The 11707-nt window shown below is 39.1% G+C and overlaps 2 protein-coding genes across 3 annotated transcripts; both read right to left on the bottom strand.

Annotated features, from left to right (window-relative positions):
* Window positions 1–1266: 1266 nt before the first annotated feature.
* On the bottom strand, window positions 1267–4824 carry LOC147510269 (putative L-type lectin-domain containing receptor kinase S.5). Its single transcript, XM_086602277.1, has 3 exons — window positions 4387–4824; window positions 3106–3825; window positions 1267–2371 (listed from the first exon to the last, which is right to left on the bottom strand). Exons 1-3 carry the CDS (start codon window positions 4802–4804, stop codon window positions 1524–1526), a joined length of 1986 nt encoding a protein of 661 aa, XP_086458403.1. The 5' UTR covers window positions 4805–4824; the 3' UTR covers window positions 1267–1523.
* A 1137-nt stretch (window positions 4825–5961) lies between these two features.
* On the bottom strand, window positions 5962–11705 carry RBL5 (RHOMBOID-like protein 5). Of its 2 annotated transcripts, XM_086602279.1 has the most exons (7): window positions 10104–11705; window positions 7597–7643; window positions 7480–7509; window positions 7185–7372; window positions 6647–6906; window positions 6459–6528; window positions 5962–6325 (listed from the first exon to the last, which is right to left on the bottom strand). In XM_086602279.1, exons 1-6 carry the CDS (start codon window positions 10388–10390, stop codon window positions 6489–6491), a joined length of 852 nt encoding a protein of 283 aa, XP_086458405.1. In that variant the 5' UTR covers window positions 10391–11705; the 3' UTR covers window positions 5962–6325; window positions 6459–6488. The 2 variants fall into 2 exon arrangements, with proteins under 2 accessions (XP_086458405.1, XP_086458404.1); XM_086602278.1 differs by having other exon boundaries at window positions 7480–7643; window positions 10104–10573.
* Window positions 11706–11707: the final 2 nt, after the last annotated feature.

Here is an 11707-nt window from a genome sequence, read left to right as displayed (position 1 = left end):
CATATCAGGATAGCTAATTTCAATATTGTTGTGGAGTTCATCACCGGAACAATAATTGGATTGCAGTAGTGTTAAAGCTGATTCCATGTCACTTAGAGAACCTTGAAAGTTGAAAGTTATCATTTTGATTTTGGAAGGAGAATTTATCTTGAATGTTGCTTCCACCACTTGAGCTCATTCTCAAAGTGAAAATTTGGTGGGAATAATAATAATTTTGTGGAAGACTCAAGACTAACATAAGAGAACAAGAGAGGGAGGGGGAGAAATTTCAGAAAGTATGAGTGGTAGGAGTGTTGGTGGAGTTGTAAGTACGGTGAAGAGCTGGACGTCTGAATTACAATGTGGTGTGAAGAGCTGGACGTCTGAATTACAATTGGGTGTAGAGAGTTATTTAAGGGTATAATGGTCATATTAATAAAGAATGGGGTGTGGAGAGAGTACTAGTTTTTTTTGGAAAAAACTTGCCGTGTGTGTAGAGAGATTATCGGGGTGTGATGAGTATTACTCAAATGGAATCAGTTTTGTGCAAATTTTTTTTTTTTTTTTTTTTTTTTTTTTTTTTTTTTTTTGTTTGTTTGTTTGTTGAAAGCATCTTTAGGGGGATCGAATGGACTAGGTGCCTTTGAAAGTGACTGGCGCATTTGGGCTTGTCAATACTCAATAGGCCGAATCTATCAAGTTAAGATTTTGCTTCTCCTCCAGATTTTACAGGCCTTTGGACCTTAACTTCATAATAAAATATTGTGAATACATACAATTTTACTTTGTATTTTTGGGCAAAAGACGGAATTCGGTCTAGAGACCCAGAAGGCAAATTCCCATGCGACATTTGTTTCAACGTTGTGTAATCAGTGAATGTCGAAAGAACAACTGAAAAGAGACTGCTACCTTCAAGTCTTCAACATCATTAACTTAAGTTTTTTTTCTCTTGTATATTTATTTATGGAGGAACCCTTGTAATCATCACCATACGAAAACATAGAAATCAACTAAGAAAGAATATTGAGAGTAAGAGGACGGCAGATTCTTGTCAACGAAGTCGAGGAATTAATGTAGATGTCCAAACTCTCAATGATTTTGAGCCTCCTCCAACGACCATAAACAATTATCAAATTTACATTCAAAACACGCTGAAAAGGAGTTGGTGTACCGTGACCCCATTGACTGGTTGGTAGTGTGGTTGACTATTAGCTAGTTGGTGTACCTTAATGTAATCATAGAAATGTTCTTGTAACAGCAATTAATAAGGTGATCTGCACCAAGTAGTTTGTGATACAGCTCCAAATATTTTTATTAAACTTTACAGCTAAAAGTGCTGTCTATATTTTGATCCATTTTACATAATCAACTAACGAGTATCCTTTATTATGTACAAGTGTACAACAAATCGTAGCAAGGAGCTAGCTCTGAAACGTATATATTTTAGGACAAGTATTTATGCTGCTCCTAATTAAAATAAAATTTCATAGTTATAAAACCAACGAGCCGGGACCATGTAGTTATTATAATACCTCAATAACTCATTACCTTCCTAATTGAACTGCTTTCTCTTCAGGTACTGATGCAGACGAAGATGAACCAGAATTACTCAAGCCTAAAATATTTGTGGTTGATGGTGAAGAAGAGTGCACAGTTACATAAATCGCACTTGGTCGACACTCAGGTAAATCTACTATAGGCTCATTCGGATTCATAAATATTTGAACTACCTTTCGCATTGTAGGACGGAACAAGGGGTCTGGATGCGAACATGCTAGCCCAACAGCCAAGACACGTTTTATTTCCTCTTCATCGAACTTGCCTCCAAGCTTGCTGTCCACGCACTGGAGCAATTCACCCTTACCATGGAGGTTCCACACATAATCCACCAGATTGTTTTGTCCTATCCCACCCATGGATCTCCTACCACAAACAACTTCAAGTACAACAATCCCGTAGCTGAAGGCATCAGATTCGGGCGTAGCCTTTCCAGTATATGTACATTCTGGAGCGAGATAACCAGGAGTTCCAGCGAGCATTGTTGTCACTGCAGCTTCACTCTCAAAAAAACGGGCCAGCCCAAAGTCACCTAGGCAAGCATTGTACTCCGAATCCAACATTACATTGTTTGGCTTCACATCCCGATGCACAACAGTGCTACCACATTCTTCGTGGAGGTACAACAATGCTGAGGCTAAACCTGTTAAGATCTTGTACCTAGTTTGCCATTCTAGAAAGGCCTTGGAGATGAAGCGATCTAAACTACCATTTGGCATGTATTCATATACCAGCAGAAGATGATTTCCCTCATGGCACCACCCTAGAAGCTGTACAATGTTTTTATGCCTCAGACGTCCTATGGTGCATATCTCTGCCAAGAATTCTCGTTCGCCTGGTTTAATTTAAAAATAATATTTATTAAAGATGGCATTAGTTCAGAACAGTTGGTTAATTCTGTCAACGTTGAACATGCTGATAATTTCAACAGGATACAACAGGATATATTGGTGAACCAATGCAAGTTGAGGTTGCAGTCATCAGATTGGTGGCGCTCAAGTCAGAATTATCTGAGGTTTGTACAGACATACAGTACGTACATCCCATATCGGTTACAAAAATGGCACTGACTCTGCAACCATGAGTTGATAAAATCAAATCGCAAACTATTCACTAATTAATGGCAGCATTAGAAAGGACTAGGAAGAATCTACTGAGAAATCCATCCTCATAGACTGCGTATAAGCTAAGCCCACCAGTCTCAATAGTTAAATATTTTTGTTACTGTAACAAGAACAAATACAGGTCTCTAGCCAACACAAAGTGCCAAACTAAGCTGACAGGCTAGTTCCACACGCTTACTTGCTGCTCAAGCATGCACCGCCCTAAGCTTTGAAAAATAAGGAGTTGGCCAATTGACAGAAGAACTGCAATTTGACTTTCCAGGATCAATCAAATGATTCCCGGTAAAATAAGGCTACATCAGAAGAACCTCTGCCTTGAGTCTACCTTGAAGTGTGGTTATTGGTCATTTTTCAAAGACATCTAAGATCAATAATCTTTATCTAGGCAAAGTTTAACAAAAAGTAAGTATGCAAAATTGCAAAAGAATGCATTTTGAGGACGAACCTTGTTTTGAAGTTGCTGATATCCTTTTGACAGCTATGCTTGACGGAGGATCTGATATTAGGCCCAGGTAAACACTCCCAAATCCTCCTGTCCCCAACAGGTTATCTTTGCTGAAGTTAAGGGTAGCCTTTGAGAGATCTTTCAAAAGAAACATCTTGGGAGTATTTGCAGCAGTCCTTGTCTGAATCTCTATATCAGATCCCTTGTCCTTCCTCAAATTTCTCCTATGGCATGTTTTGATCATCATATATATGCTCATGGCCAAAACTAATGCACCACTGCCTAGTGGGAAGGTGATAATCATAATTTTCTTAATCTTTTTAGCCATTTCATGGCCGTTATCAAGAGAGTTCTTTGGCAGTGGGAGCGAATAGAAAACCCAATCAAGGATCTGGTGAGACTCCGAAACAGTTCCAGTTGAGCCTGTAAAACCCACATAAACTGAGCGTGGAGTTGTTTTTGACATAATGATTGAATGATTGAGAACGCTAACAAGGGGGTTTCCAGCATATGCGGCGAATACTTGGAGTGTTTTTTCCCAGCCGTTGTAGTTGATCATAACTTTTACCTCTTTACCAAGTTTAAGGTCGACACCAATCCTGTCAAGGCTGACAGCAGCAACAGATGATATCTTATCTGTGTCAATTCCAATATGGTTGTCATCTGGATCAAACTCATTGTTGAAGAATGTGTCAAGCTCTACACCAAGTTGAGAGCCACCTACATTGTAACATTATAAGCTTAAAGAGTCAGGCAGTCAGCATCTGAGTTCTATAAGGTATATTCACAAGGAAAAATTAGACTACTCATCTTGAAGCTAAGTTGAATGATTTGGAAGAATTGAACTAGGTGCAACCTCATATATAATAAACAGAATACACGCCAAATTGATCAAATAGAAGATTGAAATAGCTAGTATAAATCAAAGTAATATTATTAACCTATTGCAACGATACGATCTCTCCCCCTGCCCCCCATCACCACACACACACACATGGAAATTTATGTCCATCTTTTCTTTGACCATCCAAATGAATGTGATAGTTTTAATAGGAAGAAAGCTCTTATTTAATACATCTCTGAAGATCTCCCGATGTCTATAGAATGTTTAGACACATATAGAGTTTGGAAACTTCCCCGCAGTCATTTTGGCAAAAGATTTGGTTTCCTACATGTAGTAATCACCGAAAAAAAGTGCAGTAAGACACACATGACACATCAGGTAAATAAGAAATCGGTCAAGAATACATCAAGGGCAGCACTAGGTGTTTCAATTCTTACTCTTAGTATTCCGATTGAGGAGTCCCAAAAATGCACCATAGCTGTTGTCAGGAGAAGGACCACTACCAGGAGCCATAACAAAAGCCATTCCATCACCACCAGAACCTGTTGAGTTTGGGTCCTTGGATATCCTAACAGTGAAGGTTGTAAAAATGTTTGCAGGCCATGCAAGTACAGGATCCCTATGCATAATCCGACCAACACGGTTTCCTAGACCAGACGTCGTCCCATTGGTTAGTTGGTTTGTAGGGGTGACATCTATATACCCGTTTCCAGCTACTGCATCACCCCAACATATGAGTTCTCCGCCCTCAGCACAGCTCTGTGCATCAAAAGAATGGAAGGAGAAGGTGATGGGATCAACGTCACTCAAAGAAGCTTGGTTAAGAAAACTGGACAGAAGCAAAAGCATAAACATGGTTATAGTAAATGAGTGCAACAACATACTGCAAGTTGTTTTATCTATATATATATACGGTTTAACTGCATCAATGGATTAAACTGTTTGAAAACGGACACGTATGTGTTTGGACTTATGATAACAAACGGTATACAGGATCGATGAATTCAAGAAATTTTAGGAATGTAGATACTCTTAATCTGTTTGTATTCAAGAGATCCATGTTTTTGTTTCCTCTGTTTAAATTGGAAACATCAAAAATGTTATTCTTAAGAGTCAACTTTCACTCTTAAAAACAAATTAAAAAGGTAACTACTGCATCCCAAGAAAACTCAGAAAACACCATTTACAGAATTTTTATATTACAGGCCATTCCCCTAGTCGCTAGCGGAACATATATGTGGATAAACATAGTAGGAAGCCAGTCCAGACCCGCAATCCAAACCACACCAACAAAGAGTGATCGAATAAGCTCTCTCTCTCTCTCAAAAACACCTCTCATTGCTTATTTGTGTTGTTGCTTTCAAGAGCCTCTGAATCAGTTGAGAGGCCAATACAATCAATACAATCATCAACCGAAAACGATCACATACTGCAAGCAACTTCAATCGCTAGAATAGTGATAGCTGCCCAATGTTTTCCCATCTTTTGGAGAGAATGCTTGGTTGTACTAGTCTTTCCATGTCTAACACAGAGGAGTTTATGTAGTGATGCATCATGTGCCTCCCGAATCCTATTTGCTTAATTAGAGTTTCCCATAGTTTGTGCGTCTATATGTGCTTCGAGAGTTGGCTGGAGAATGTACAGAGGGAAAAGAACAGAAAACACGACTGAATTTGTACATCCACTTGCAATGCAACATTCATTTTCCAGTACAACATGCACTGAAAAGAAGAGCCTCCGGGTTGGATGACTTGATCACGTTGTACTTTTGTGCGTTTGTGTGGGTGGGTGGATTTTGGGGGAGGGGGAGTCTTCTGGTTGACATTTTACACAAAAATGACCATGATCATTTGTGCCTTACAACAGGAATGAAGAACATTTTAAAAAGGTAACATACAGGAGTAGTCTGCGATCAAATCCCCAAAATTGTGTTTTTTCTTGCAATATCTTAGGAGATCAAAAAGTGATTACATGCAAATAAAATGTATGTCCTGTGCTAAGCAAGTAATCCATGAGAAATCAAGGCTTCTGGCCCAATTCCGGGTACAGATAACGCCAATAAATATATCATACGTACTTTTACACGAGTCACTTGGTATTGCAGTAAGAGAGTGAGAGAGAGACTTATAAGATACTTATACACAAGTGAGTTACTATTCCACTCATTTTGACGCATCGGAGAACAGAGACATCATTTAATTAGCCATGAGGCTGACAATTCTGTATTTTTTTTAAATCAGCAGACATTTCAATAATCATCATCATGCCCTTGATAGTGTGTTATCATCCGGATCACGCTCCATAAAATAACTAGGGATAAAAATGTTTCAAGCATCTATTCTTCTTCATCAACCACTCCAAGATAAAGTTACACACCTTGAAGAAGAAAAAAAGTTTCAGACAAATAGATAATGAAGCTAAAGATAAATGATGTTAAGCAGGTGGTTGGAAAATCAATTACCTAATACATTCTAGAAATATAAAATAGGATTCATAAAGCAGAAACTACCTGGTTGATACTAGGTAAGACCAGAATCAACTACCGTTCCGTGAATAGTGAAGCCAGGGAGACTATATATCTGACAAATCACATAAAACTTGAGTTATCCAACTCCAAGGGAGTGCATAATGAATACTAGTTGAACACTAGAGCAGATCAAAGAAATTAATCAGGAAGAACTATATTTGACGATTTACCCAATAGTTAAGCAGACAAAAGCTGTAATCCACAGTATGTATTGATAGCTTTTGTGCTTTGGTTTCAGAAGTCTCATATTATATCCTGGTGGAATGTGCTTGCTGCTGACCCATCCAAACTGAGGACGAACTAGAAGAATAAATCCAAGGAAAAATCCTGAAAGGAACCCACCAACATGGGCAGAAGTGTCCACATTAGGGATAAAGCCAACAGCCATATTTAAGGCGATTACGAGAACAAGAGTCAAAAGTGCGGCACACTGGATCCAAAAGAGAGAAAAAAGAAGCTTCAGAAAAGTTATAAGGGTGAGTCATAAACTTATTCACATTACTCATATTTACTGAGTAGTTACTTCTATCCATGAGAAAATTCTACCAAGCGAAACATGATCCTGATAAAGCTTAAAGTTAACTCTTATTGTTTAGTTCTATGTTGAATAGCAAGACTAAGTAGTAACTCAGAGGGACAGGCCAAGTAATAAGTTCTCACATGTTCAAACCACAAGACTTCCGTGAATAAAAGACCAATGCAGCATACCTTGTTTGCATAGATAGTCCAATTCGTAATCAACTCTGAAAGCATGGCTCCTAAAAGTCCAAAAAGTGCACCTGATGCGCCAACGGATGGGATTGATGATGCACCTATCTTCGTGGATTGATTGGAATGAACAGAAGAAGCCAAACTCCCACCAAATCCAGAAAGAACAAATAAGAGTCCTATTTTCCCTGCAAACTCAACATTGTTTTGTTAAGAACCATGCAAACTGTATTAACAAAGGTTAATGGATTTGAATGATATAAATCCGAGTTTGTAACTGAACATGGACTCTTACAATATCCAAATTCCTTCTCCAGGCGAATGCCTACAAATAGAAGACTGATCATATTAGCAAGCAAGTGAATGACACCCGCATGAAGCCACATGCAACTAATGAGACGCCAAGTTTCACCTTCTTCCACCACCAGTTTCAAAATAAGGGCTCCCACTTTTTGAAGCCTGCATAACTTGTATCAGCAGAAAAGTAACTACCATAAAGGCCTTCTGAGATGCGAAAAACATCAAATAGTTTTAACATATAATACACTATATAATATAAAAAGCTTGGTATCCTGAACAGCCTTGAAGTGTGCTTTCTGTTGGAGGCCTAGTATAACTTGCTCAGGAACGAAAGCCTGTGGGAGTGATGAACTATGTTGAAGAGGTAATAATGGGTTAGCATAATGATGCCATTAGATGGAAGCATGTGAACTTGAATCTAAAATCCAAGAGTTATGTTGGTAGTTATGTTGGTTTTCTGGTCCAACAAGCATTATTCTTTTACCAAGAACACATAGAGAGACACTTCTACTTTAATAAGCCAGAGAAAGACACTTTCTATAACAAAAGTCACTTTTACTGAGCACACCAAAAGTCTTTGACCACAGGCCTAGAATCTTATTATAAGGCTTGAAAAGCAAGAAATCTTTAATAACCATAATCAAATCAAAAGGAAATCTTTTATTGTTATCTTGAATAACTATAACGATAATCATAATTCCATACATGATGTAACCGCAAAAGTATTTATAAGGGTTTATAACCATAAAGAATCAATTCAAGACGACGTCATCTCCATTCTCCTGCATCATTCTCCCAAGTTTTGGAAAAATCTCACTACATTGTTACTGTGTTTTCTCGGGTCTCATCTGCCATGTACAATCTTCTGGTAACTCAGTTAGAAGGGACTTCTTCAGTTCTGCATATACAACTTCAGTCCTTTCATCATTTTCAATGATGTCTTCTAGATGGTGGCCTTTCATATGGAAAGCTAAGTTGCACCCTAGTGTCTTGGGCATTGGATGGAAGATTCTTCATGGCATAATGCATACTGATGATAAATTGAGGAAAAAAGGCTTCAAACTGGCATCAAGATGTTGTTTGTGTCATGAACATGAAGAAACACAGGAGCATCTTTTATTCGGTTGCAGGTTTGCTCAAAAACAATGGCATCACCTTCAAAACTTGTTTCAGCTGCAGAGAACTATTACATATAAGCTAGACATGCTCAAGGCTTGCACTGCCAGGAGCTCTCTTACAAAAGATCTCTGGTCTGCTGCAGCAATTACATGCTCGGTCACCATCTGGAAATCTAAAAATAAGCTTATGTATGATGGGACACAGGTGAAGGAAGGCTTTGTGAGGCAGATTAGAACGGCTATATTGGAACCACAAGTCAGGTGGTATGATGAACAACACCAGGCAAGAGCTAGCAACCTTGCAGGCTCTTGGTCTTGAAATCAAGTTGAGGAGGGTACCTAGAAGCCTACTACAGGTTCCTTATTTAAGTTGGAGAGACCTACACAAGGCTCTCACTGAATGTACATGTAACATTTTTTTCATTTTTGCTTAATACAATTACCCTTTAGCAAAAAAAAAACGTCTTCTAGAATCTCAAGATTAAGTATAGAACTCTTCTACTGCCTTCAAGTGTGTTTTTTCTAATATAAAACACTCAAATTTCCTCTTTTCTTCTCAAAAGATTCACAGAAATCGTCACAGATGCAGTGAAAAAAATCCGAGCACAATATGAATCCTTCATCTTAAACTCATATCACCAATAACTGAGAGGGGCAAGACCAACAACGGTTTGGAGAGAGGTTGAACTTAGCACAAAGTAGAGAGCTATCGTTGGTGTGGCTTCCAAAACTTTCTTCTCTAGAGTAATTGGTGTATTTTATTTCCATAGAATCTTGAGATGTCTTATCTTCTTGAGGTAGTCACTACAATGATTCTCCGGCTTGCGGTCTTGGCCAATAGTACTTTCCATAATACTTGTCAGTATAATAGTATATTTCCCCTCCAAAGATTTTCCCTTCAGCTCATATGTCTTAAACAGACAATCGGGAATCCGACCTCTTGGGACTGATGCTTAGTAAGGAGCTCGAAACTGGCTAGGGCTTAGTAGTTAGTAAGCAACAAGCACCCCTCCCTCCTCCCCCCACAAATAATGACATAGCTCAAAGGCATACCAAAGAAAATAAGAACATAAGAAGAGTGATTCTTCATGCTATATTTGAACAGTACACACACCTATTCACAAGTGTTATTCTTTTGCTTCTTAAGTTATCAACAGTTAAGACTCTCTCCTAGGCAAGGCTCCACATGAAAAACTTGATTCCGAAGGGGAGTAAATTCTGGACAATATATAGTAACCTCTAACATTTGCGTAGTAGTTTAACTGATACTCTAGTAAGCAAGAAAATATGAAGTTCGCTCACACACAAGCCAGATTCTAGTTGGCAGTATTGAAATGCTGGACTTGCTAAGAAACTATCAGCATGGCAATCAGCTTAAAATTGAGAAAGGGTTTTGGTTTAAATTTCTTATTAAATTGCACTATTTGTTAAAAGAAACTAAATGAATGAATATATGCATACTAAAGAAAAGGAAGAAATTAACGGGGATGATGGAACTTACGTGGCAGCAGAAGGACCAACAAGGTAATTCTCAGAGAGAGGTTGGAAGGAGAACCTGCCAAGACTAGGAAGAAAACAATCTTTAGAAATGGCAGGGCAATCATTGACGTACATGGTCCAGACAAACGCGACGATATCAGCTACAAAGATAAGCGGAACGAGCCATGAAAACCACATCTCGTGAGGAGGAGTGCAGACGTGTTGAGTCGATTTGACTGGAATATAAGCCCCCGGATCATTATTGCCATTGCCTGCCTTTGGTGGAGTGGAAGGTGGCCACATCCCCATTGTACCAAAAAAGAGCTAGAGCAGCGGTGTTACGTTGACACCGCTGCTAGAATGTGGTGGTGGGTGGTTGAGATGGAGAAAGGAGGGTGGAGCAAAGAGATGGATGGTTGTGCTTTGTTTTTGGGGAAGTTTTGGCGCGTTGATTAGAATGAATGGATTGGAGTGAGTTAAGGCTGCATGTCTGGCATATTAGTTGAACTTCGGGTTGTTTCTAGGCCAACTTATGGGCTGGACGGGTCAATTTTGGATTGGTATTTATTTAGTTTGATACTTTGACTGATCATCAAATACTCAACTGAGTAGCTCAAGGCTAGGTTTATGATCACGGAGGATTGGAGATAGGGCCTGAAATGGGTCTATGTTTGGGTCCGATTCATTTGGATTCGGGTCTGTGGTCGGATTTGGGATTTGTGATTTGTCAAAGGTGGCCTGGATTTAAGTTGTGCTGCAACAATAGCGTAATCCGAAAGACGGAAAGAGAGTGATACATTTATCCCTACATTTATTAGCATCTAGATGTTGTATACATCTGAAAGTTTGGATCACTTATTTACTTGTTGTCGACTAAGACTTAAGGCAGACCTCGGTCAAAATATACAGTTGAGGACAGACTTCTTCTGTGCTAAATACTGGCTCTTGCCCCCTAAGATCAAGGAATGGAGGTGGGTATTACCTCGCTATCCACACCTCAAGATCGATGGTGCAGGCGTGCAGCAAGAGAGAATCCTGTTTGAGCTGGATGGTGGTTGTTTTCAGTTTTCAGTTTGCGGCCCAAAGGTTGGATTGGCATCGGATGAGGTCAGGCAACCAGCACATGCTTTTGGTTTAGGCAAACTTCCATGGCTTTGGGGTGAGAAATATGTAGAAGGGTTGTATTTAGTATCTTGTCATAGTCTACACTTATGGACTCCGAGACTGGATTCTGATGAAACCAAAGCATGATTCAACACTGACACAATGGCAGAATTAGACGATATTTATACTGCACAAACTCTTTTGGAACAGCCAGAGACATTGGAGGAGTGGATAGCTCTACCCTAGAATGGACTAAACTCAACTTTGACAGAAATTAAGACAAAACTTAAAATATTGCATCCGTTGTTGTGGTGCTTACGATGATGCAGGAACCATCATTATAGCTGCTACTCAAAAACTTGAGCCAAATAAAGTTGAGTCCCAGGAACCGGACCCATGTCTAAATGTCTAATAATCAGAATGTGCAAACGGAACAATGGGTATTCCAGGACACGTGGGTACGTAACTGACACGGAATATTTTTTGAAAAAAAAGATAGCCTGTCCTTGTAACATAGAGTAA

This window comes from Coptis chinensis, chromosome 3 (assembly GCF_015680905.1).
Source record: "Coptis chinensis isolate HL-2020 chromosome 3, ASM1568090v1, whole genome shotgun sequence".
NCBI classification, from domain to species: Eukaryota; Viridiplantae; Streptophyta; class Magnoliopsida; order Ranunculales; family Ranunculaceae; genus Coptis; species Coptis chinensis.
The sequence above is the reverse complement of the archived record's forward strand: the minus strand, read 5'-3'. Positions and strand labels throughout refer to the sequence as shown.